This window comes from Centropristis striata, chromosome 2 (assembly GCF_030273125.1).
Source record: "Centropristis striata isolate RG_2023a ecotype Rhode Island chromosome 2, C.striata_1.0, whole genome shotgun sequence".
NCBI lineage: Eukaryota > Metazoa > Chordata > Actinopteri > Perciformes > Serranidae > Centropristis > Centropristis striata.
The window spans coordinates 13,931,130-13,956,767 of NC_081518.1; the positions used below are offsets into that span (position 1 = coordinate 13,931,130).

Genomic DNA, 25,638 nt, shown 5'->3' on the forward strand with positions numbered 1-25,638 from the left:
GTAGAGTAGAAGTATAAAGATAGATTTCTGGAAATACTCAAGTAAAGAACAAGTAACTAAAATTTTACATAAGTACAGTACTTGAGTAAATATACTTAGTTACATTCCACCACTGGAACACAGGCTGCAAATATAACATATAAGAGGTAAAAAGTGGATAACATTGAGTTATATATTTTAATACTAAATATGTTTTACCTTATCTCCAACAAACAAAAACTGGGATGGAGTTTCAGGGAAGTTGACAGCATGGCTCAATGCTGCCTTGTTAATGTGATTTGATTGACTCAAAAACTAAAGCAGAAGACTCAGAAGACAATTTAGCAGAAAAAAAGACCCAGAATCACACATTATTGTCAACAGCTGACATTTAGAGGACAGCCTTCTCTGCCGCTTTGATCTTAGACTACATGATTGTGTTCAGATTTGCAGTTACGACAGCCAAACATGTTTGTGATGTTTGGCAAAATAAAAAACTTAGCTCAAGGCTCAATTACTACTTTTATTTCTAGGAAAAGCTTGTTGTGTTTGGATTATTTCGTCAAACTGTTATTCCCAAGGTCAAGAAAGAACTTGGACACTCAAATGTTTGTGATTACCTCCTCTGGTCTGAGATCAAATCAGTAGGTGAGAGGTTGTATTCCTAAACCCCCGCAGACTGTGAGATCATTTGCAGCAACAGTTCATGGAGGACCTGCCGTGCTTACTGGAACCAGTGTCGACTTTCCATGATTATTAGATTACTCTGTGCATCCAATCAAGGGGTTACATGTGTATCTTCAATGAATGAAATACATTTGAGAGCAAAACTAACAACGCTACAATAAAATAAAAAAGTTTTATTGCAGGAAAAATACGTTTGTGATTAAAAGGTATTCATGCAGATCAGAAACAGTTTCCAACAGTTTCCAAATCCAACAGTTTTCTTTGGAATGCAAAAGTTATGCTTGCTGTTTTGCTGAAGCTTGTGGGCGGGACCTATGCTAAAAGATGTAAGAGACATCTCTAATGGCCAGTCTTTAGAGAGTGACAGCTTGGCAACATCGCTCCAGCTCCTCTTCTTCATGGACTTTCAAACTCCCTGTTTCGTTTACTAACAGTGGATGTCGCCGAGCTGTCACTCCAATTTAGACTGGCCAATAGATATGTCTCTTACATTTTTCAGCATAGGTCCCGCCCACGAGATACGGCAAATAAAACTTTTGGATTTTCTTTTGGAAGGTTTTAGATCCACGATAAGACATTTTAATCACAAATGTTGTTCACTTGCAATAAAATATTCTTTAATTGCAGTATTGGAAGTTTTGGTCTCAAACATACTTTCTTTGATTGCGTAATAAGGCATTTATATCATGTTTCCTGTTTTACCCTTGTCTGAACCTTCCGTCCTCTCTGTGTAGACAACAATGAATGTGCGACAGACCCCAGTCTGTGCGGCTCCAATGGTGCCTGCCAGAACACTCCAGGGAGCTTCAATTGCGAATGCCAGCGGGGATTCTCATTAGATCCTAATGGACAAGCCTGTGAAGGTCTGACAACAATTAATACCAGCCTCAGTATCAGCTGATTCATTACAGAAAAAAGGCTGTTACTGTAATTTTGTTGTGTGTTTGTCCCTGACAGATATGGATGAGTGCGATGGTACCCACAGGTGTCAGCATGGCTGTCAGAACCTGGTGGGTGGATACAGGTGCAGCTGTCCACAAGGCTACCTGCAGCACTACCAGTGGAACCAGTGTGTGGGTGAGTAATGCCGCCGTTCTTTTTTTATCAGCAAATATAAAAATTCTTTCCTTTTGGGGCATCCTGATGCCAAAGTATGCACCATGCAGCCTTGATGTTCTGGACGAGAGCCCAGCCTGGAGCCTTGTTAAAACAACTTATCCATCCTTCACCTCTTTCCTGCCACTCTTTAAATATAAACATGTCAAAAATGTTTTTCCTTTCCTCTGAAAGTTCAACCCTTCCCTTACCGTGGTAAGGTCATGAGAAAAGGAAATGTTGTGTTATAAAAAAGATGCTCAACATCCTTCTTGCAACCACAAAAAATTATATATATATATATATATATATATATATATATATACATATATATATGGACAATTAATTAATACAAAGATACAAACTGTAATGGTGACAAGATAAACCAGAGGCTTATGGAAATGTATCCCTCTAAAGGGACAAAGAGACCTATTAAAGTAGGCACAAAAAAAGTAAAATAATTAGAAATAGTTGAGGCATAGACAAAGTGTGTGTGCCCCAAAATAAAGAGCTTTTGTCAGTTAAACCTCTATTTTTAGTTCAAATCTCTCCACATATTTCCAGTGTTAATGGCAGAATTTCCCACTATTGTTTGTGTCCTTTAACTGGAATGACCCCTTGTTTGTTTATTTCCCTTCAACTTCCTGTGACCCAGATGAGAACGAGTGTCTAAACAGCCAGATCTGCGGGGGAGCGTCATGCCATAACACCCTGGGAAGCTTCCGCTGCCTCTGCCCCACCGGCTTCAACTACGAGCAGATGGGCGGAGGCTGTTCAGACGTCAACGAGTGCTCCACCAGTCAGAACCCCTGCAAGTTCGGCTGCTCGAACACAGACGGGGGCTACCTCTGTGGATGTCCACCTGGATACTTCCGTGCAGGACAAGGGTACGTGAGTGAATGAATGTGAAAGTTGTGTATGGATGTTTCCAGTTGATTAACAACTTTATCTTCGTTTCAGGCACTGTGTCACAGGCCTGGGCTTTACTAGTGGCGGCCCTAGTGGTGAACAGGGAGGTGAGGTGGATGATAATTCTCTGTCTCCTGAAGCCTGCTATGAATGTAAGATTAACGGCTATCCCAAGAAGGGACGCAAACGTCGCAGCACCAACTCGACACAGGAGGAACCTCTGGAAGACATGCAGGTAATGTGTCAATATGCAGGGCTGCAGCTAACACTGAGGACACTGAGATCATGGGGAACTTTAGGTTTTTACCCACCTGAGTGGATTTAAAGGAGGAGTCAGTGATTCCAGAGAACGTTATTTGAACTCAACGCCCAAACAAATACCCATCAGTGCTTCTTCAGAACATCTGCATGTGCCAGATTCACCATCCCTCTCACTGCCTTTACCCTGTGTATGCAATGGTGTCAGCTCTGTAGCCAGTGAACGTAGTTAAGCTTCCCTTTATGTCACTAAAGCCCAGAGCTGCCATTTCATTAGTAACACTAAGCTGGTTCAAATTAGGCAAATTGGGTTTTTTAAGGATGAACTTTTACGCTTTTAGGCAGTTTTCTTCAAGAATTCAATGTAAAACGCTGTGAGTGACTGATATAGAAATTATTAAATTATTTTATGGGTGAAGTATTCCTCTAAAGATAGAAAGCATGTACTGTAGGACACATGTCTTATACCCACCATGTTTAGCTGGACCACATTTTCTTTCTGCAGCTGACTGAGAAGGAGATGGTCAGCCTGGCCAGTGTGGACATCGAGGACACCCTGCAGATCCACCTGAACATCAGCGACCTGAGCAGCCGTGATCACATCATGGATTTCACTCCGGCCTTAAACACCCTCAGTGACCACGTGCGCTACAGCATCGACTACGGAAACGAAGACGGCTACTTCAAGATCAACCAGAGAGAGGGCGTTAGCTACCTGCATCTGAGCAAGAAGAAGTCCCTCCCCCCAGGGGCGTACTTCCTTCAGATCAGCAGCATGCCCCTCTACAGGAAGACGGAGCTGGCTGAGCTGGAGGACCGACACGATAAAGACTACCTCACAGGACAGCTGGGAGAGATACTGAAGATGAGGGTGCAGATCCTCCTCCATTAACCATCACAAGACTGAGACAGGCAGATGTCGCCAGCAGCTGCTGATCCAGCGTCAGGCTCACACTCCCCCAAAAAGGCCAAACAACTCTGACTCTGGATCAGCGGTTAGGGGCAACTTCTACTTGCTCCAACAGGGAGAAGGGCTCGCCACCAAAGAGACAAGAAGGGGGTGGGGGTGGGGTGGGGACTGCGTCATTTGATTGCCAAAGATGATTCTACATATCATAGATACAATTTCTGTGGAAAATGCCAGCTGAATGAGGCAGTATCAAAGATTTCAGTCAAATGAAGAACATATTGCCCCGACACACAACATCAGCTGTGTGTGAAGCACTATGGAGTGTGTGAATGGTTTTTAATTGTAGGGTTATTAATTTTGTATGATGATATGTGGAATCAGGTGCCACTTTGAAGGGCATGAGGACTGCAGAAAGCTCTAAAGGCTGAGTGTTTTAGAACTCAGCTTAGGTGGAAGAAAAGGGTGAGTCCCAATAGTCTGCAATAAATTCATTTCCTCCCCTCAGGTAAATGACTGAACAAACCTGGATACACTAAAGTAAACACATTTCTCCTTCCCCAGATAATAATTTAATGGAGTGAAGATGAAAAAAGATTATGAGAATGTTTAGGAGAGGAAAGGAACCCACTATGGACTATTGAGATGTAGCCATGTCTGAGCTTGAATGACTCCTACTGCATATTTAAACTATGCTTTTCCATCTTTCCTACTGACTAGAATAATTCATATTTACTGGTGCTAGCAACACATCCACATAGACTTCTGAATGCACTGTACTACTATACAAAACTCAGTAGTCAACAAGATTCAATCCCATTGGTCATTCTGAAGATTTCATGTCTTTGCAACAGTAACAGCTAGCTTCATAGCCTGTCCGCTCTCCTCTATACTACATGTAAATTGTGTTTATACTGTAATAATCGATGCCACTTTTAATCTATGAAGCATTTGTAAACTAGAGGAAGCCCCTGGAATAGAGGGGTTTGTAATGGTGCTTATAATGACCAACTACTTCCTTTGTAAACTGTGTATACATACACACACCTGCACACACACACAACACACATTGATGATGCCAAACCTGGGCCTTCATGATTATGCACTGAGGTCTTCGTGGCCACACATTCTCTCACAAATACAATCAGTGCTGCATTGCCACGGACCAGCCTGACACCAGTCTGTGTTCTCTGTTCACATCAGTGAGGGTTTAGTTGTAAATTCACAATAAAAACATATTTTTGGTGTATATGTATTCACTGCTGTGTTTTCCCCTTTTATCCAGATTTACTTATGAAAGTTCACCCCAAATAATAAAAAAACAACCATTTTGTTCTTTTACTTGTACTTCTATTTATCGATTGAGTGTGAGCTGTAGAGTGTTGAAGATATTGGCTTTAGAGATGTCTGCCTTCTCTCAAATATAATTGAACTAGATGGCATTTTGCTTGTGGTGCTAAAAGCGCCAAAAACAACTAACTGAAAAACAACTTCTCTTTCCAGAAATTATGACCCAGTTACTCAAGAAAATCATCAACAATAAGTAATAAGATAATAAGACTATACACAATGACAATCCACAGATCTTTTGTGAGCAGCTTAATGTCCTAAAAAGAAAATAGTTTCTACATGAAACTGCTTGTTGGGGCCTGTTTACCAAAAAAAAAAGCATATTTTGGTTAGGCTGACTCATTTCCATTAAATTTAGTTCCATAAAGCAAATTCAACAGTTTAACCTAGTTACTAAGGCAACTTATGCAGTTCAACTAGTTAAATTTGCTTTATCGAACCAAATTTAATGAAAATGACTCAAAGTGATCTAAATCTGGTTCATTTGGTAAACCAACCTCATTAAAAACGGGCCTTAGGTCATCATTTCTGGAAAGAGACCAGTGTTTTTAAAATGCATTTCTTTTGGCACTTTGTCTTCCCTTGAATATAATAAAACTATGCAGCACGGTGCTCAGACATCATGATGGTTGATATCTCCAAAACTTGGCAATCACAGAACAATCTAGATCGATAAACAGAGGGGTAAGGGGAATAAAATGCATTTGATTTTGGGGTGAAATGTCCCTTTGATGTTACAAAGTTCAACAGAAAGCTTCTAGCTTAATGTTAGAAATCCCTCCTATTCACTTGTGTATAACCAAAGTGAAACTTGATCACTGAGTGTTTAATGAAACTCACATCACCCCAATGGCATCAGGACCTGAGCTCAACATGTTCAGATCAGATACATTTCTAGTCCTGCACTGCCCCCATGTGGAGATTCTGAAGATTTTTTATTTTCATTTTGTAGGAGGGTCAGACAAGTGTATCAGTCAGATCTAAAGAAAGAAACAACAACCTATGACAGCCCCACTAAAGACACCAGACTCTCCAAAGTACAAAACAAGAACTTTATTAGCAACTTATCCATATATGTTCAACATGTACATCGTCAGTTATATCTGGAGCTTTCAGTTGCGTCCAGTCGATCCAAAACCTCCGGCACCACGCTCCGTCTCATCAAGTGTCTGCAAGAACACAGCCATAAATAAAACCTACTGTAGGGAAGTCACACATCCAATAGAAAAGCTGGCAGTGTCTACACAATAATTTAAATAAGTAATCACTCAGTTGCCAATTTTAGGTACTTAGCTAAAACTAATGATGTCCAATACAATCCTATCCTTGCTGATACAAAAGGGAAGGGCAAGACAATATGAACATCACAGACTACATCTTGAAATGGTCATGAAGTTAAATCAAAATCTCTAATAGTTTCATAACAGCCTTCATGAAGTTTGGATGTATTGCAAGACTGGTTCATTAAACTGCATTCCTTTTTGCTAGGTGTGCCTTACAAACTGGCAACTGGGTGCTTGTTTGCATTTATATTATTTTAGTTTCTCAGCTTCAAGTTTACCTCTTGCTCCTCCAGATCAGGGTAGCAGATCCTCTCACACACCAGCTGAGCAACTCTGTCACCTTTTTTCACTGCAAAGAACAGAAGATTAGACAGTTTTTAAATTGCATATCTGAACCATAGACTGTTAATAAAGATCATAGTTTATCTTTTATGTCTATAATCTGCACAAATTACAAGAAGAAATAAATATCTAAACTCGGGGGATTGTTATCATGGGAAGGTTATGGTTTTAGCATAATTAACAAAATATGTAGGTGAAGTATTGCTGGTACCTTTGATAAAAAAAAAAAAAGGTTATCAGATATTTTACAGATACCACAACTCACCATCGAATGTGTCCTTGCTGAAGTTGAAGAGCACAACTCCCACATTTCCTCTGTAGTCTTCATCTACAACTCCAGCTGGGGAGGACATACAAAACATGAGTTGAATAAAAATGATAAGGGTTGACACAGTTCAAGAATCATAAATAGCTCAAATTAGACAAAGACTCACCACCAACATCAATGAAGTGTTTTGCTGCCAGACCAGACCTGGGTGCTGAGAAGGACAAAGCAACAAGAGAGTTATGACATCTTATTTTGCAGCTGGCATTAAGCTTGAATTTGCATGACCATGCAATGAGCTAAACATAAAACAATGCAGACACAATGACAGCAGGAAAAACCTGTAATGTCAGAGTTGCATCAGTATGTCAAACACTCACCCACTCTCCCATAGCAGCCGTGTGGAACTGCTATCTGGATGTCTGTCTTCACAATGGCCTTATCCATAGGACCAATGGTGTAATCATATGCACTGTTTAAATTCAGAGAATTAAGGTTAGCTGGTTTACATGGCAGGGTATTTATATTACAGAAGCGTTTATACAGGGCAACACTTAGCAATCAAAAATATGTTCTGTAGGAGCAAAAGCTTAATGTTCACATGCATTTGACATTTTTTTTAGTTATATCAAGTCGTTCAAACGCTTGTTAAAAGAGCATATGGCCACAGTATTAACCGTATTGAACGCCGCTCACACTCAGTTATTAGTGAGCCCAAACATATTTTTAATTCATAGCACTACCAACCTGTAGAGATCATATCCCGCTGCTTTAGATGAGCCTCTGGTAGGAGTGGTGGCATGCTCGGAGAGTTTTGCAAACCTGAGGACAGGCTTTTGTTCTGCAGGCTTTGTCTCTATCTTTGCTCTCTTTGATGGAGAAATCGCACAGGCATCTGTAACTTCTAGGGCAGGCATGTTGGCAAAGTTTTCACAATTAAAAAACCCGAAGGAGAACTAAATAATTAACAAGGAATAAATACTAACTAGGAGACACAACTACAGCTGACTACTACACGGTTTAAAACAGCTTCTGCTCCAGTTTCTTGGCGGTCCTTGTATTTAAACTGAATCTCCCGCGCTGGAAGTTGCGCCAAATTAGCTCCTCCCCAAAAACATGTAACTTTAAACAGATACTTTATTACACAACTAGCACGTAATGAAACTCACTACAATAGTTTATACAAGTTGATACATCATTAAATGCATTGAGAAAGCCTTTAAATAAATAAAGCAAGAAGAAAATAAGGATTCTCTGTAGCTATGGTAACCCCTCCGTCACCAATTCTCGCGAGAGTTACTTCTATAAACAACTGACCTGTTAAAATATGTAAAAACACAAGAAAACATTATATTAAGCTTTGCTTTACTTACGCATTGCACCAAAATAAAGCAGGCGTAGTGTTGGTTGTGTTTACACGTTCAAAATACGACAAATAAATAAAGCAACATGCTAAAGCCAAAGCGGCTTTTAGTCGCAGAATGCTAAGCAGGCTAGCAAAGCTAACGTCAACAATAACTTGACATGTTGCGAATAGTAACGTCATCCATCCTCATGCCTCGCTTGCCTTTGTTAAAAGGGGGCGTCTGAATATGAAATGCCCTTCCTAAGAGTCGAGGAGAGGCGTCAGAAATAGCAGAGCATCGTAGATGAAGATCTCTTAGCTTTAGCAAGGTTCGTGTCATATTGTTCGATAAGGACGACTGGAAGCTAACAGCTAGCTGATGTACTCTCAGCTAATCACTTCCTCCTCCTCCTCCTCCATCTGTCCTGTCGTGTTTTGTCCTGACATGCAGCTCTGGCTCCGCACTCAACAGGGTCAAACAAAACGATTTCCCTGGGTAGAAAGATGTATGTATAGATAGAAATCAAGTTGATCTATTCTACATCATATCGACTTTAAACCCATTTGATGTTGTAGTGTTTTAAATGTTTATTTACCGTGCGTGTCTACCTAAAATGTAAAGTCTGCCTTTTAGCACATAGGGTTGGGTAGTAATTGATGACATGTAATAGGTTTCTAGATTACACATATCGTCACCCTGTTCAAATAATCGCCTAACTCATTTTTCAGGTTTTGCAGGAAACACAAAAACCTTCACCAAAAGTGTAACATATCACATTTATTGATCATTTCACTCAAAAAGGATGTAACAAAGGATGGCTATTGGCATAGTTATAACACTGTGTGTAAATTATGTAACTTAAGATAAATAAATGACTTATGATCTTAAAGGGGTAAAATCACATGATCTGATCCACTGTGTTCAGAAACTGACAACATTTCAGTGTATAATGATAATAATATTGATGATAATAATAATATGATCCAATGCTAGTATTATTTTCACCTAAATTAGATGTTAAATAGCTCACTTAACAGACATTATTTGATCATCAAACAGAATCAATAACCAAAAGTCACACTAACATTTGAAACATTGCTTGTTATGCATCTTCCCCTTGGGACATATAAAGCTTTAGCTTATCATATTTATATCATCCAATAATTATATTGACTAATATGGCACACAAAATCCATTTGAATGTCCAGCGAATTCATTTTTAATGACTTTCTCCTCAAACTGTTATCATCATTGAAATTAAGAGGGGTCATCTACCTAAGTCTTAGATCGAATTACTGCCCCCCACTGGGGAGACATCAGCATTGCAATGCAGGATGTTGACATGGATTCATAAATGACCTCTAATTCGTTTTAATGTACCCTTTTGCATTAAATAAATACGCATTTGTTTCAAAATTACTCTATTTAGCCACGCCAGACTTTAACAGACATTAACTATTGTGTTGTTTTAGTAGTTGGACTTGCAGAGTCTTGCCTCCTGCAAATACACAGACTTTATGATTGTGTTTTGCACACTTGTGTATTAAGTTGTATGTATATATAGGATATAAATATATATAGGATAAATAAGATAACGCCAGTTATATTTTGTGCAGAGAAATGTGTGTGTGGGACCTGCTAGTGTTTGCTGAAGCACATGAGCTGTTTAAATACTTGAACTTTACTTGACTTGTCTTTTATTTTATCACCTAATAAAAGACAAGAATAAGAGACGCTCAGAGTTCATTAATCCTTTATTTCATGTAATCACAATATATTTAAATAGAAAGAGATAAAAGATAAAATATACAGAATTATTGTCTTTACAATCTTATATTTCACTCAATTTTCCTTAAATGAAAAGTGTGCTGTGATAGTAACATTAGACACATCTCAACAGTATAATGTGAAACAGGCAAACTGTTTTTCACAGCTTTATGATAGCAGTGTATTTTTTACGCTCAGTGAATATTAAGGAATGCTTAAAAAAGAGAATCAAACCATAACTCGAGCAGTTTAAAAGAACAGATGCTGCAAATCATTTATGAAAAAAAGGGGGTTTACAAAATATCCACTTGTGAATTCTTCTATATACATGTATTTTACAATCACAGCAGCAGGCAACACAGTCACAGTTAGAAAGACATGTGATTTGACTTTGTTCTTATCCCAAAATATTAGCTTTTTTGTTCTATTAGTATTATGCAATTTTGTCCATACACTGTTGCCAAGTCATTCACATTCAAACTGTCTGACATAAAAATTCAATGTCAGAAATGCATTTTCCTTTATTGAGACTAGTGTGAGACTAGTGTTCCTCACTGACAGCATTCATATCATACTCTGAGTCCAGAACAGCATACAACGTTTACACTGGTAGCCATACAGTGTAGTTTAATGTGAGCTGTCTGCTGCTTCACACAGTGTGTAGTAATCCAGTTCACAACATGCCACAAGCTATCATGAAACAGCACATACAGTACCAGACAAAGTGATAAAAAAAAAAAAATTGGCTAATGGTAAAATATTAACAAGAAGTTTTTATTATTCTTCAGATACAACTGCTGACTGAGTTTTTCTTATATTTTCTTTTCTCATATTGATGAGTATGAATGCCTTCATCAGGACTTAACTAAAAATGCTTGTTTTACACTGTTGTATTGGATTGAATAACATCATCCAAGGTTGTGGTGCGCTTTATGAACATGGTCCATCATTATGGTACTACCATTTGTTTCCTTTATAGCTGCCAATAACCTGCAAGGTGCTCAGGAGTAGAAAGTGAGCACACTCTTGTGGTTGCCTCTGATGAGCAGGGTCGGTGGAAGGTCTTTTGTCAGGACATCCAGCCAGGCCATGTAGAGGAAATCAGAGACAGATTCCTTACGAGCGATGGGCATGCTCCTGCAGGGGATGACGGGACATAAAATATATTAGACACTGTCTATTCAAGCTTGGCACTTCAATGTAAGGATGTCCTGAATACCAGAATTTTAAACTTTGATGAAACACCAGAATAAAAAATAATCTTTTGGTAAACATAAAAAAGTCCTAGGCACACAAAATAGGACTGCACACAGTGCTGGTACAGAGAAAGTCACTAAATACAAACCAACTCAGTTGATTTTCTTCTCCATTGTTTCATCCGTGCAGCTTTGGTTTAAATATCTGATTATAGATCTTTTATAGTTTCTGTACTTTCAATACTAACAAACGCATAATTAACAGAGATGGTGTAATTTTAAACACGTGGCATCGAAAAAGTGGCAATGCCACGCGTTTAAACAACCATACCTCATTGTTATTCAGTCAACAGCAGGTTATACTTACACAATGATCAGATTTGCTGATTTGGAGTTTTCCTGAAGCAACTCATTCAGTCGTACCTGGAGGTTAGTCTGTAAAACAGCAGCATTTACTTTTTAACAAACCAACACATCATTTTTCTTACCTAAGGCATAACTTAGAGTCGCTCAGGAAGGACACTTTGAGTTAAAAAGGCTTTAAATTATGCAATTTGATGCAATATAATGGGGGAATGGTATGAGGTCAGACTAGATAAAAAGGGTCAGAAAAAAATTGCAAAACACCAAAAGCAAAAAGCCCAGACTATTATAGTTGATCATGTAAAATGTGCATACAAATGTGCATTATTTTATTTTTTCTATAGTTACACTGCATTGTGTTTTTTCTTGTTGTACAAAAAAGCTTTTCTCAAACTGCTTTTGTTAGTTAACATCTGTTAGTGCAGAATATCTTTATAAAGCTTTTAAAAAGTAATGGGGTCAAAATCAGCTGTTCCAAAAAGCAGAAGGGACATCTCCCCAGTGTCCCCAGTGCCCCCAGTATAAATGATACCCAAGTGTCAGTGTTTTTACCTTCTCCTCAAAGGTGCTTAGCTCTTCGTCAGTGATTTTCCAGGGCTGCTGTTTCCGCATGGCTTCAGCCTGAGCTGTGTCTTTAGATCCCTCATGCAGACAGAAAGGCTCAATCATGTTCTCTAACTTCTTCAAGCTGGGGGAGAGGAGATAAGAATATGAGCCGACTGGAAAATATTCATTATTTATATCATATAATATGCAGATACTATGAGGTGATTAAATTTTACTATTACTGTCGCACCATCTGGTCTGCTGCCACTATTATTACTGCAGAAATGCAATTACCTGTCTGAGCTGGGTTGGACATGGATATCATCAATGACGTTGATGTCGGTGCAGTTAATTCTGAATTTCTCCAACAGAGACTTCATCCTGCAAGACAGATTATTGCACATTGATCAACTTTCATATAAATATTGGTAAATATTACCAGTTATGCTAAATAACATCTCCTGTTGTTGGCTCATGAATTTTCATTGCTGGATTTTGCCCATAAATTTCCCCAAACTAACTTCCAACCATTAAGATAAAATTGTTTTTGAAACATAAATTGTTTTTTTGTTGCTTTAAACTCACTCCTGTTTATCCAGCTCACTGCGTCCTGGCTGTCCTGCGATGAAGATCCTTAATTTACTGTCTTTCCACTTCTTCCTGGTCGTGAGAATGTAGGGTAGCAGCAGCGTAAGGCCTGGGAGAGACGAAATGCATTATTTTTTATTATAAAACCAATAAATCCAGTTGGTTTTATTGTAAAAAACATTTGCCAAAGTTTTTTTATATTCTGTGCTTGTCAGTTACCAGGAGATCTTAAACACTTAGTAAAGCACTTCCATTAATTTGGTGGACAGGTCAAGCCTGGTTTTCACAAACAAAATCTCACTCCAAGAGACACATACCAGCCAGAAAGACACTTATATTGACCACAAAGAAACATAAAACGACTAAAAAGTGACACAATAACACTAAAAAGAGTGTAAAACTAAGACAAAGAGATACAAAACAGCTACAAAGATACCCAACAAGACCACAGAGACTCACGACGACAATGAAAGAACAATTACAAAGTGTTAGAAAGCAACTTTTGAGAGACACAAAAAAAGAACAAAGCGACACAAATCAACTACAGAGGGACTCAAAATGACTACAAAGAGACACAAAACAACTGCAAAAGGGGCAAAACAATTATAAAGTGCAACAAAACAACCACAAAGAAGCATAAAACCACAGAGAAATGCATGACAACTACAAAACAATAATAAAAAGAGCAATAAAGACTGAGTTGCTTGCTCTTGTGAGGACGAGGCGTGGGGCTCTTTGCATGTCTCTGTCCTGGGGCAAATTGCACTACTGATTAAATTGTGTTTGTGACTCAGATCCAACATTGCTGACTTTTAGTTTAACATCTTTTTCCTTTTATGGTTGTGTTTTATTGTTCAGGTGTTATTTACTTTATTCTGATTTCTTCGATCTGCAGGTTGTCTGCATAAGGAAATTGTGATGTGTCTTTGTGCACGAATCTGTTACAAGCTTTATGGCGAGATGCATAAGAGAAGGCTGCCCCGGGGAACCGACACCTACCTCCATCGTCAAACAGCCACCACACATCAATGGTGCCTTTGGGCTGTTTCTTCTGGAACTGAGCACTGGTCTCCAACAGCCTCTCATTCATCTTAGCAACCTGCGGGGGCGGAGGGCCGCACACTGACACTGAGAGGGAGAGAGAGAGAGAGAGAGAGAGAGAGAGAGAGAGAGAGGGGAAAAGATATAAGAAATGAAAAGTGGATGAGGGAGAGGAACAGTAGGAGGGAATCTAATTCATTGAAGAAGCATGGAGAGTTAAGTTGGATGGGAAAACTAGTGCAAATCAACATTAAGAGCGGACTCTACATCAGCAGGAACAGCCATCTCTCAGGTTTAATGTTCCAATGAGTGGGATTCAGATTGCATACTAACGACCATCGCAGCCTTGCCAAGATGCAGCTCAGTGGTGCATGTGTGTGTGTGTGTGTGTGTGTGTGTGTGTGTGGAGACAGAGATAGATGGAGTGAGAGGCTTAAAGCACCCTCTGCTGTCTGGGTTAAAGGGCTGCTCTTAAGGGATGCTCTTCAAACTGGAACGAAAGGGACCATATTATTGGATTACACCCTCAGAGACATCTTTAGTGGGAGCGCTTGATTCAATTATATCTCAATGGTAGTGCGGGGAACTTTCCAAAAAAGATGTGTCCGATTGGTTTCATTTGTTAAATGTATGTTCAGTAGAAATATGAGGAGTAGAGCGAGAGAGATACCTCCACATATTCAAAGATCACGCCCGTCTTTTGATGCAAACTTTACATAGCTTAGCGTGAAACCTTTCTGAAATGTCAGGTAAGAGTTGAACAGAGAGAAACAACCTCTAGAGAGAGATACCTCTGGTCGTGAGCACTTGCTGAGAGGAGTTTCTGGACTTCCTGAACAGTCCCCTTCCTTTCCCTCCGTTCTGCATCCCGTCATTGTCCTCTGCTTCTCTTGCTGCCTTTAGCGTCTCCTCTGAAAGGCAGAATCAGATTTATGATAATCATATAATCATTTTGGACAGGTGTTGTATTTCTTAGGATTACCTTTGTTATTGTAAAGATTTCAACAGAGGCACAGCTGTAAAGTGCTAGTTATTTTTAGTATCTTATCTGTTAACTACCTGACCTTTATAAATATGGTGTAATCTACAGAACAAAGTGCCCTGTCTTATCAGTTTTATTTTATTATAGTCACTGCAGGTTGTTGAGAGAATAAGTTCAGCAGCTGTGCAGTTTTTTTCATATAACTTTTTGTTTCTTTTTGTAGTTTAAAATTTATTTAAAGTCAGTTCAGGTCTGCTTCTCCCTCTGTGTCTTAAAGGGACAGTTTATCCCTCAATCTAATATACATATATAATGTTTTTATTCCTACCTCTAGTGCTATTTATCAGTCTAGACTGTAGACGTTGCTGAGTGTTGAAACACAGCACTTAATTCGCTGGGTTCAAAGGTAAAATATATATATATATATATATATATATAATAGGTAATAAAAAAAACACATTTGAAACAGCAGTGTCCAGGGATCATGATCTGGTTACTCAAGATAATCTTTAGACCTTGTTGTGAACAATTTAATGCAGGAACTATTTTCTTTCTAATGTCGTTTTGCATAAATCTGCCCACACATGAAGTCAAAGGTCATGACTTCTGGAAAGACACCTTGCTAATGAGTATTTCAAATTAATTTTAGGCACTTTCAGTGTCACAAGCAAAGTGCCATCCAGTTCTATTATATAAGACTCTATCGATTTATGTTGTTTTGGTGTGAGTTCCCTAGTGTTGGAGATATCATGTGTAGAGATAAAGAGCACTACAGGTGAGAGGAAAAATATTTATTTTTTATTCGTAGGTCAACTGTCCCTTATATATATCAAAACACATTTACAAATGGCAATTCTTCCTCCATAATAAAATAAAAAATATAATTTCCCTGCTATGCTGTATCAATGTTTATTACTTTATGAGTTGATTTCATGCTGCTGTTTTATTTTCTGTCATTGTGTTTCATCCTAACCGACATTTGTGCTCTACTGCATTACCATTACTGTCATAGCGATGCAGTGGTTCCTGCAGATTAAAGCACAAAGCCTAAACAAGTTTTATTTCTGACCTTCAGCTTCGACAATGTGCGACACATCAAGTCCCTGGTCCATCCTCAGCATCGCTGTCCCATACTCAAAATCAAACGCATCACTGTTGGAAAAGGAAAAGAGAATGAGGACATCAGTTCACCACAAAGACCTCCTGTCTATGTTAAATTTTGTCGTCATATGTGTGTTTATCTGGACTTACTGGAGTAGTCCCACATAACTATGCACTGCCTCTTTGTTTGAAGTCCTCCAGTTTCTCTTGAATCCTAGCATCAATATGTTAGGCTTCATGCGTCCCAGACCAGAAGCCTGTAAGGAAAAGCACAACACTCATACCATAAAGATAAAACCCCAAATCAGTAAACCGAAGCAACACAGGCGCAGTGTTACCCTGTGGTTGTAAAAAACCTGGAGTCTTCATTAACGGGACAAACAGAAAACTCGAAACAACATGTCCTACATAAGAAGGCTGTCCGGCTGTTTTACTGCCAGAAATTATGACCAGATCACTCAGCAGATCTCACTTTGTCTGCAGGGACTCATTCAATGCAGTGTTAATCAATTATAGCTTTTAATCTGCCGTGGTGTTTGAAGTAAGCAGTCCTGACAATGAAACCGAGGCCTTATCTCCAAAGTGCGATAGCCAGAGCCATAAGACTGTGTTCCTGCTCCTCATTAACTCTCTCCTCTTCCTCCTCCTGCAGTAGTATCCCGGTCAGATCCCTAACACAAGTCCTGGCAAGAGTCATAACACAGCAATAGATACTCGCTGTTTGTGAGGAAGACATGGGTCAATAAAACCTGTTTCTGCAATGTTTAAATCTGCCGTCTCACTGTGATCAAATCCGTCCGGTTACACATTAATCGGATGGATTTTTTCTGGGTTAACTGGTTTGTTTTTTCTGTTGAAGAGAAGTGTGACCGCACTGACCTGCAGCAGGCTCTCAGTCCCTTGCCTGAAGCTATCACAGGCCACAGCGGCGTAAAATGCCTTTCTTTTGGTCTTCCTCAGCCACAGCTGGTTCTTCTCCATGCCAGCGTTCATCTCAGCGAGGGCCTCTGATCTCGGGCCCTGGGGGGGGGATCACAACATACAGCTGTGCGTGAGTGGAAGTGTTTGTGTGAGTGTGTTTAAAGGAGAGAAAGAGAGAAAAATGCACCTTTTTTCATATTCAGGAGACACAATTGACCCTAAACTTTAGTCTCAGGTAACCAGACAGTTGGCATTTCCCTCATCCCTGCTAGATATTCACTTGAATATCCAATGCATGTGAGCTCTGCACTCACCACTAATTAAATTCAATTGATGTGCAAATCTTGGTTTGAATAGAAGGTTGATATTTAAATGAAGATTTGTGGAAAATGATATGTGGTGCCAGGGTAATATCCAGTATTTTGCATTGGCAAGCAAGGAGAAAACAGTATAACCTTACCACAAACACTTCACAGGTGAGACAGAGTCCATAGTTTTTAGAGAAGGAGTGAGCCAGGTCCAGGAGAGCTGGTCTGGTCCGTGCTGAACCTGTCAGTGCTAAGATCTGAGGCCTGAGAGAGAAACAAGAATGTGTTTCAATGTCACTCAGTATTCTAGGATTCTGAAAATGTCCTTTTTTAGCTTTTTATATGCCATACTGATTTGTTGTGTGGTATTCTTTTGAAATATATCTTGCACACACGGTTCTGCATGTGCTTATTTTTACCTGAAGTTCTTGACGTGATCCTCGACACCAGAAAGAGACAGAGCGTTGCTCACTGCACTCACAAATGTCACAGCCTGCGTGGACGAACCCCAGTTCACATCTGGAGGGAAAGGAAGAGTCAGAACAGGTTAGATCTACCCTGCAGGCAACACGACTCGAGTTCTAAACATAGAAACATGTACACGCAGCTCACCTGGCTTCTTGACAGTGACATAAATGTAGAGGAGGATTTCAATGGCGTATGTGATCAGAGCAGCCCACCAGTTGATAACAAACATAACAACACAGCAGAGCAATGCGCCCAAAAGGGACAGCCACATGTTGTAGTATTTATATGCCGGTCTCCAACCTGGGAAATGCATAATAGAAGATAGGTCACATTTAGTAACTGCAGACTGTTGGACAAGTGATGGAAAAAGAGACAAAAAAAACAGTGACATGGAGGATTAAGTTTTAACATCTTACTTTTAATAAATAATATCCAAATCTTATTATCTAATGCAACTTATTTTGTCTAAGGAAATGTCTTAAAGCAGGTGTTTTTTTGTGATGGTGACTTGTTTTATATATATATATTTATTCATGGTTCCTGAGAATAAACTGAGATATCAATGGATGAAAACAAGGTGTATTACTTCAGCTTACAGGCAGAATTGTACATGTATGAGCTACTAGCTTTGTCTTTAGAGACCCACCTGGAGACTTGGCATAGGATGCATGGAAGCAGGAGAAATTGATGAGAGCATAAGATGCCAGGAAGAAGTTTGAAATGATCGGAGCGATGGTGTTGAGATTCCCTGCAGAGACAAAAAAAAACCAAAACATCAAATTTATAGGAATTCATCTTAAATTGGTTTCAGGATTTTAGTTGTTGTACAGATGTTAAGATGTTATGGCCAGGCCATGATAAACACTGGAACTGACCGACGAGAATGAAGGCCACAGAAATAATGAAAGTGAGGATATAGCCGCGGATTGGCTCGTTGTTCTTGCCGTGTCCTTTGGCAAAGAAGTGCAGGATCTTGTAGATGTTGTCTTTACACAGTGCCTGAGGAGAGACAAAGCCTAAGTTAGACTTTTTTTTGAGGCGTTAAGAGCAATAATCTTGTTGTATCTCAGTGGAGCATCCTCTAAGACTTTGCATTGTATTTAGAAACTAGAAAATAGCTCTGCCAGATGGGTCTCCCTCTCACCTCCCAAACAAAGAAGAGCTGAATCTCACTCAATTTACTCTCTTCGCCCCCATGGTAGTGAAGATAAAAACTTGGATTTATTTATCTCATTTTGTGTCTAACTTCATTAGATAACTTATAGGGTAGAGAATCAATCTGCAGATGCTCTGGTTCAAAATGAAACCAAACTTTTTTTTTATGGATGTCAGTTTTTGAGCAACAACAAAGGTGGTCTGCAACAAGCAAGGTACAGCTTGTTTTAAGCTGAGTTAATTGCCAGAAATGCCTTCTTTTATGCAGCTGTTGGTCAGTTGCTGCACCTACTGGCTGTTTAAGAGAAGTGAGGAGTCAGCAGTCAATAACGGTATAAAAAAGAGCAATCAACCACTACAACCATGAGAGATTCTTAAGCATATGGTTATAAATGTGCACCAAGAATATTAGGCTGATGGGACTATTATTATGCAAGATTAGCTGCGGAAAGACAGACAGATACACACATGCAAGCACACAACCCACTGAACGCATGATCCCGTCCAGGCTCTTGCCTGGTAAAGCTAAAAATGTGGCGAGTTACTGACCTGGAAGACTTTGGGAGCACTGACAAGGGAAGCCAGGGCTGAAGAAAGGGTGGCTGAGAACGTTCCAGCAATGATGAGGGGACCAAAACCAGAAACCAGTGTCATCACCTGCACCAGAGGTGAGGAGAGGAAAACATTAACAATAAAAAAAAGGGTTTCTCCTGAAAAGTTGAGTTTGAAAGACTGTGTACCTGATTGTTGTTCATCAAGCCAAAGTCACATTTTTTTACATGGCAAGAAGAGAAGTCATAGCCAAGCTCACAAGCAGCCACTGCTGAACCATTACAGAAGGTACCGTTGAAGATGTCAGTCATATTTCCTGTGGCGTCACGGACAACACTTGCAGCTGAACAGTAACAGAGAAGAACAGATGCATTGCTTAGGAATGTTTTTAAATGTCGAACAGCCAACTGTAAGACTGGAACCTTCCAGAAATACTAAATATTCCAATGTTTGTATGTGTTATAAAGACAAAGAGTAAAGTTTCACACTGGATTACTGTACTTACAGACACAGAGGGCCACAGCCAGGTAGGTGATGCCAGTTATCAGGATGGCCAGCAAGGTACCTTTAGGTATGGCTGCCTGGGCATCCTGTAAAACACCATCTGTGTCAGAACATTTTATATTCCAAGCATTATGGTGACTATGAAAAAAAACCTGTTTCTATAATAAAGATATATTGCTTTTAAAAGTACAAAAATGCAGTGCTTTATTTATTCTTATCACTTCTGGCCTATGTACCACAACAGCTAATGAGTCCTATATATGGCTATTATGCAACGACCTCTGAAGAGAAAAAGTTACCCGCAAGTCTCCAGAGATGTTGGCTCCGGCCAGGATCCCGGTTGCAGCAGGGAAAAAGATGGCGAACACTGAAAAAAAATTCTCATTCTCTCTAAAATCTGGCGGAAAATTCTCTATGAAGATTTTCGCTGTGGGAGAGGAAAGAGAAATGGAGAGGGAGAAAGAAAATTGGATGAGCAGTGCTTTGTGAATGACTCAAATCCTCTCATTTGTGGGATTTCTTTTGTAATAAAGGTGTGCATAGGTTTGGAGAGGATGACTTACAGTTATAATTGAATACGCCTTTGGATTTCTTATCGTCAGTTGGAGGAATAAATGTTCCTACAAACACGTTCACTATGGCCACCAGCAGGATAATGAGTAGAACAATCTGTGCCTATATGAAGAAAAGAATTAAACTGATTAAACTTATGGTTTTGCTACAGCAAGCCTATTTCATTGGCGTACAACCAGCTTTCGTCTCTCACCTTGGCCTCCCACTCCATCCCAGCAACTGATATAGCCAACAGCAACACCACTGTAATGCATCCAATGATTCTGATGTCGTTTAATTCATCCACCATGATGGCAGAGTGCTCCTGAGTGCGGAAAAAAGGGAGAAAAGAGGCATAGATATGTGTCAAATGTCTCAGCTGTGTTATAATCAATTCCCTGTACAGTCGTCTGATCATTATAACATCACACACCTTGAGCAATTCGACCACAGTCTCAGCAAACCCCACCACGTACATGGATACAGCCACGGCATTGGCGAAGGCGAAAATGAGACCAATCGAACCGCCAAACTCTGGTCCCAAACTGCGAGATATCAAGTAGTAGGCTCCTCCTGAAATGACAAAATGAAGCAAGCACGTACATAACGGTGGTGGATGATTAATTGCCACATCACTGATTTATTGATTTAATGTCCAGACAAGTTAAAGTCTCTGTAAAACAGAGAGAGGGCTTCAAGAGGTGACATTCAGGTGCAGTTTTGAGCCCTGTGTCTTTATCTGCAGCAGCCCCTCCAGGTCGTTCCATTCTCTCGGTGAAAGATTTTATGTCAGCATGAACGTGTTATCTCAGGTGTATACATTTATAAGTAATATTTAAATTGTTGGCTCTATGAGTGCATAAAAGATTTGTGAAATGTTCTGATCATGAGGTTGATGACGCGTTGTCTTACCTCCTCGGACCACACCATTAGTACAAATGGCAGACATGGAAAGGCCAGTGATGGTGGTGACCACACAGCTGAGAACAATAACCAAAATCCCCAGACCTGAAAAGCACACAAACAGCATGTCAAAATGATTGCTTTTCAACTCACTCAGGCATTACACTTAAGTGGTAAGTCATACAACATTGTTCCCCACAGTCACCTTTAAACACAGAGAGAGTCAAAGCCCCGAGGAGCCTGGAGGCTATAAGTTACAGCCGTCTGCTGTACCTGCTCTGCTTATTGCCTGCAGCTCTTTCTGCTTCTCAAAACCATTTAGTTACGCCGCCTGAACAAAAGCTGCTGCCGATCGATAGGTTCTTAAGCAATGAACACACTCATGAAGCCATTCACACAATTTCCTCATTCTCCCAGCCTCTTTCTCTCTCTCTCTCTCTCACTCTCTCACACATACACACACACACACACACACACACACACACACACACACACACACACACACACACACACACAAAGCTAGGCTTGGCTCTCAGAATAGACCTTCAGCAGGTTTAGATCACTATGGGACCTCAGAAAGGATGTTCAGTTGAATCTGTCCCAATTAAATAACTTCCTACTAATGAGCTGAGGACTGTATCATGCTTACAGCAACTACAAGGAGCTTTCATTATGTGATGGTTTTAGCGCCCCCTCTGGACAACAGCGATAGTGTCTCAATGAGTACCAGTTGTATTTAGAAGCAAGTGAGAGAAAAATGCAACTTATTTATCAGGTTTTTTAAAATCAAATCTCTTCTTCTGTTGAACGACTGACCAAGGTTGACAGCCATTCCAGTTTCCAGTCATGCTTTATCACTATACTTTTAAGCTTTTTTTTGTTCTGCTGTCTTTCTTTATCATATCTTTGCTGATCTTGCCCTAGTATCATCCGTAATCACAAAATTTAAGATTAAAAACTAGCTGGCTAATGCACTGTTCACTGCAAAATGTTGTCTTGGAAAATGTAAGAACTTCTGGTCCATGTGCTGTCAAATGTGTCATCCAATTGGCAGGGGGTTTGACCCAGGGGCAGGCATTAAGGTGATTATATAGAAACAGCCAATCTTCTCGCTATGATGGTCACCTTTGCTTATAGGTCGTTTTGAGGCATCAGTATTAAGTTGAGACGGTTTTATTACCAGTTAAAAACACCTTGTAGTTGCTTTAATAATTGTCTTTAGTTAGAATAAATGGTACTGTAGGTAACATAGACATAGACATGTAGGATCTGTCAGCTGTTGCTCCAGACGACTTTATCAAGCTGAAAAAAAAAACGCTGTTTAAGCTGGAGGAAACATCTGATGGTTTATCATGTGTTTTTTTTAAAGACCTACATTTGCAGCATTTCCCAACCTACCTTGAGTTGAGAAAGAAACGGCTATATCTCAGGCTATATGCACTTATAGATAATGTATAAACTGTAGGTGCCAGTTGCAGTGGCTTTGTTAAGAGTGAAATGCCTGCATGAATGGCAAGTCAAGAGTTTAATTCAAAACATTGAGCAACCCCACCCCCCATCCCAAACCTTGAGCACAATAAATAAAATAAATAAATGGAAGAAAGTAGCCATGGGTAGAAAATAACAATTACAAAATAAAGAACACGTCCAACAAATATGTGTCTTTGTCTCACTCACCCCAGCCTGCCTGACCAAAAATCCAGGACAGACGGATGAACAGCATGACACCCCAGATGTTCAGCATGCATCTCACCTGAGGAGGGGAGAACAAGATAAGTCTTCAGTCATGATTAATTATTATGTCAAGAGCAGAGAGATAGAAACATGTTAATGAGATGCATACTTAAACAAAAAGAGGTTTTATCCATAGTTTCCATTTCAATTTGTGAAAAGATTAAAAATGAAAATAAATTATTTTAAAAGCATCTATAACTCAATAAAAAGTACTAAACAGCATAAAAAACCCATTTAAATTTAATTGAAATCACTCCCAGCTCTGGGCTTGAAAGGCTCCACTTGGCCCTGCTGTGTTATCGGCTCTCCTCTGCTAGGTCACAGTTATATAAAGTGACCCCGCTTCTATAAAGCACAGGGAGACTGTCATGACCCAGCACAACTCACCAGGACGCCCCTAATCCAGCCGAACTTTACTGCTCCTTTGTCGCTGTCAACAGGAACGGCAGACTCCAGGTCATCAGAGGGGGTCCCGTCACTCCCCTCGACATCGTCCTCCACAGTGTCTGGGACAGAGATGGCTCCATTCTGTTGGGAAAACGAAGAAAAAAATATCAGTAAGAAAATAAAAGATAAAGTTGCAGTGTCTGGTGCAAACTGTTTTCCGTCCTGTCATTAGGAGATGAGTTTGTCTTTTTCTCTGTAATACACAGGAGAGCGCTTAGAGAGGGAGAGGACACCGTGGTGGTTTGATTTGGATGAAGATTGATATAGCATTTGCTGGGACATTAAACTGCCGTGTCTGTCCCTGTAAGCTGAAGAGAAAAATAGAGAGAACAAGACAAACCTAATTTGAACTTTCTATGAAGATGAATACTGACTGTTTACTGACTCTCCTGCTTGACACTTAAGCCCCGACATCTGATTTACTGAGACTCGGATGCTTTTATTTACTGAAAAAAAGTTTTTGGCAACATGTTTACGGCCTTTAAGATGCAGTTAAGTTTGTAATTACATTAACTCAAATCTACTTGATACATGTAACATCATGTCAAGGTCATTTTAGGGGAAATAGTAACCAAATATTTTAGATTACTTAATGAATTAGGCACATTTTATTCTGTGGCAACAAAGTTATGAGTCAGATATATATTAAGTTCTCTCAAATTGATGTAACATTTTAAGATCTTTTTGTCAAAATGCTGACGGTTGGTTGCTTTACACATTCACGCTTTATCTGCCCTAATCTGGAATGACACATAGTTTCTGTCATTTTCTGCAGGGAAAAAATGCCGATAGATCTGTCAGTTTTTTGTCTGTTTGGAAATGCTAATCTAGCTCAACCTATAAAACCAAAATGACCTATAACCTCATCTCTTTTGCAACACAAGGCAGTATAATGGCCTAATAAAAACGCACTAAAAACCCCTTAAGTGTGTCAGTTTGCTGTTGAGCTCCCAGAAATAACTTTTGGTGTCCTTTTTAGTTTCACAAGTCTTTGGGCTGAGATTTAATGACTGAACTGTGGACAGTGAAAGTGATGATGTTTGAATGATTAAACAACTGTAAAATTTCTAATTTGAGTAATTTTTGAGTCTTTAACCGGAGTGAATGGACTGTGTAGGTCAGGAGCAGAACAAAGACTGCAGTTAAACAGTCTGTGACTCGAATTTAGGACTCAGGGAGAAAAAACAGGTGTAAAAGACTTTCTGCAGAAGGTGAGGTGAAGGACAAACATGCAGTGGAAGTATTTTAGGCAAGACAAGAAAAAAACATAAATGAAGAGAATCTATATGACTCACCTTCTGAAACACATCGTGGAGCTCCTGCAGGGATGGTCGCACAGCTCGATGACCACTCACGCTGCCTGCATTGCGATAGAAGTCAATGTTGGGCACCCGGTCCAAAGTGTCGTGACCAAAGGCACTGACCACCGAGGGCCGGACCGTCCGGTGGTCCCCATTAATGGTGTCCTCATAGACAGGAGGTTCATCCAGATTGGCATCGTAAGCGGGGTTAACGTGCTCCCCTCCCTTAGACTTGAGCCTCTCCATCAGGAATGCTGAAGGAGATTCTCCGATTTAAACAGTCAAGGATAAAACAGCAGTGTGGGTCTTAAGTCTTCAGTCATCCAGCAGTGTTTTAAAGAGCACAGCACGACTGTGGTTGTCCTTGTTTATAGATGTATAGACTCAACTAGGATTAGATTTTGAAAGATCTCTTCTGCTGCTCTGAGCTTCTTATTTGTAGTCTTGGTTTGTGTCGATGGCCTACCTTTATACCCTGCATCCCAGGGTCATACACTGGCTGCCAGCTATTGGCCAACTCTCTGGATCAACCCTCAAGAAAAAAAAAGACTGAACGAGGGGTGTCAGATATGTTCTTGCTCCATCCTAGGGGACACAAAGGCATTGCTTAACGATTAACCAAGTCATAAACGCAAAACGAGAGATAAAGGCGCTCATTGCCTGAGCTCTGGAGAATTGATTACTAATATTATTGTCTGAAGTGCAGGGCAACAGCACATGTTGTCCTGTGGTTGCTGTTTATGAGGCTATGGGTAGTATTTCCTCAGAAGTGTGGGTCCTTTGGGTGA

General features: G+C 39.9%; 3 protein-coding genes across 5 annotated transcripts in view; 1 reads left to right on the top strand and 2 right to left on the bottom strand.

The window, feature by feature from the left end:
- Window positions 1–5,084, top strand: part of fbn1 (fibrillin 1) — a 68,838-nt gene extending 63,754 nt beyond the window's left edge. Inside the window, exons 62-66 of the mRNA XM_059348030.1 lie at window positions 1,401–1,529; window positions 1,624–1,743; window positions 2,417–2,648; window positions 2,722–2,905; window positions 3,434–5,084. Of these exons, the coding sequence (XP_059204013.1) occupies window positions 1,401–1,529; window positions 1,624–1,743; window positions 2,417–2,648; window positions 2,722–2,905; window positions 3,434–3,820 (1,052 nt within the window). The 3' untranslated portion in view covers window positions 3,821–5,084. The remainder of the gene's footprint in view (window positions 1–1,400; window positions 1,530–1,623; window positions 1,744–2,416; window positions 2,649–2,721; window positions 2,906–3,433) is intronic.
- Window positions 5,085–6,223: 1,139 nt separating this feature from the next.
- Window positions 6,224–8,833, bottom strand: dut (deoxyuridine triphosphatase). 3 transcript variants are annotated; one of them, XM_059348042.1, is made up of 7 exons: window positions 8,643–8,833; window positions 7,823–7,979; window positions 7,456–7,547; window positions 7,245–7,289; window positions 7,076–7,150; window positions 6,747–6,817; window positions 6,224–6,354 (listed from the first exon to the last, which is right to left on the bottom strand). In XM_059348042.1, the coding sequence occupies exons 1-7, from the start codon at window positions 8,758–8,760 to the stop codon at window positions 6,298–6,300; spliced, it is 615 nt and encodes a 204-aa protein (XP_059204025.1). In that variant the 5' UTR covers window positions 8,761–8,833; the 3' UTR covers window positions 6,224–6,297. The 3 variants fall into 3 exon arrangements, with proteins under 3 accessions (XP_059204025.1, XP_059204040.1, XP_059204033.1); XM_059348057.1 differs by having other exon boundaries at window positions 8,449–8,784; XM_059348050.1 differs by lacking the exon at window positions 8,643–8,833 and having other exon boundaries at window positions 7,823–8,428.
- Window positions 8,834–10,184: 1,351 nt separating this feature from the next.
- On the bottom strand, window positions 10,185–25,398 carry slc12a1 (solute carrier family 12 member 1). The gene is made up of 26 exons (XM_059353162.1): window positions 24,845–25,398; window positions 23,490–23,630; window positions 23,046–23,121; window positions 21,378–21,473; window positions 20,899–21,038; window positions 20,680–20,790; window positions 20,477–20,588; window positions 20,213–20,340; window positions 19,915–19,999; window positions 19,598–19,752; window positions 19,407–19,514; window positions 18,578–18,701; window positions 18,349–18,450; window positions 17,847–18,002; window positions 17,654–17,753; window positions 17,387–17,498; window positions 16,885–17,025; window positions 16,156–16,262; window positions 15,974–16,056; window positions 14,714–14,833; window positions 13,881–14,009; window positions 12,879–12,990; window positions 12,588–12,674; window positions 12,300–12,435; window positions 11,752–11,819; window positions 10,185–11,325 (listed from the first exon to the last, which is right to left on the bottom strand). Exons 1-26 carry the CDS (start codon window positions 25,094–25,096, stop codon window positions 11,190–11,192), a joined length of 3,117 nt encoding a protein of 1,038 aa, XP_059209145.1. The 5' UTR covers window positions 25,097–25,398; the 3' UTR covers window positions 10,185–11,189.
- Between the last annotated feature and the right edge of the window lie 240 nt (window positions 25,399–25,638).

What these genes read in the sequence shown, in the direction of transcription:
- dut (XM_059348042.1), bottom strand. Translation starts at nt 8,760, where the DNA reads ATGACACGAACCTTGCTAAAGCTAAGAGATCTTCATCTACGATGCTCT. An exon ending in GCGGGATATGATCTCTACAG is followed by an intron (nt 7,548 to 7,822) that starts GTTGGTAGTGCT and finishes GAATTTAAACAG; the next exon opens with TGCATATGATTACACCATTG. An exon ending in CAGCAAGGACACATTCGATG is followed by an intron (nt 6,818 to 7,075) that starts GTGAGTTGTGGT and finishes TGTTCTTTGCAG; the next exon opens with TGAAAAAAGGTGACAGAGTT.
- slc12a1 (XM_059353162.1), bottom strand. Translation starts at nt 25,096, where the DNA reads ATGGAGAGGCTCAAGTCTAAGGGAGGGGAGCACGTTAACCCCGCTTAC. An exon ending in AGGCGTATTCAATTATAACT is followed by an intron (nt 20,341 to 20,476) that starts GTAAGTCATCCT and finishes CCTCTCCCACAG; the next exon opens with CGAAAATCTTCATAGAGAAT. An exon ending in GTCCAACCCAGCTCAGACAG is followed by an intron (nt 12,436 to 12,587) that starts GTAATTGCATTT and finishes CCTCTCCCCCAG; the next exon opens with CTTGAAGAAGTTAGAGAACA.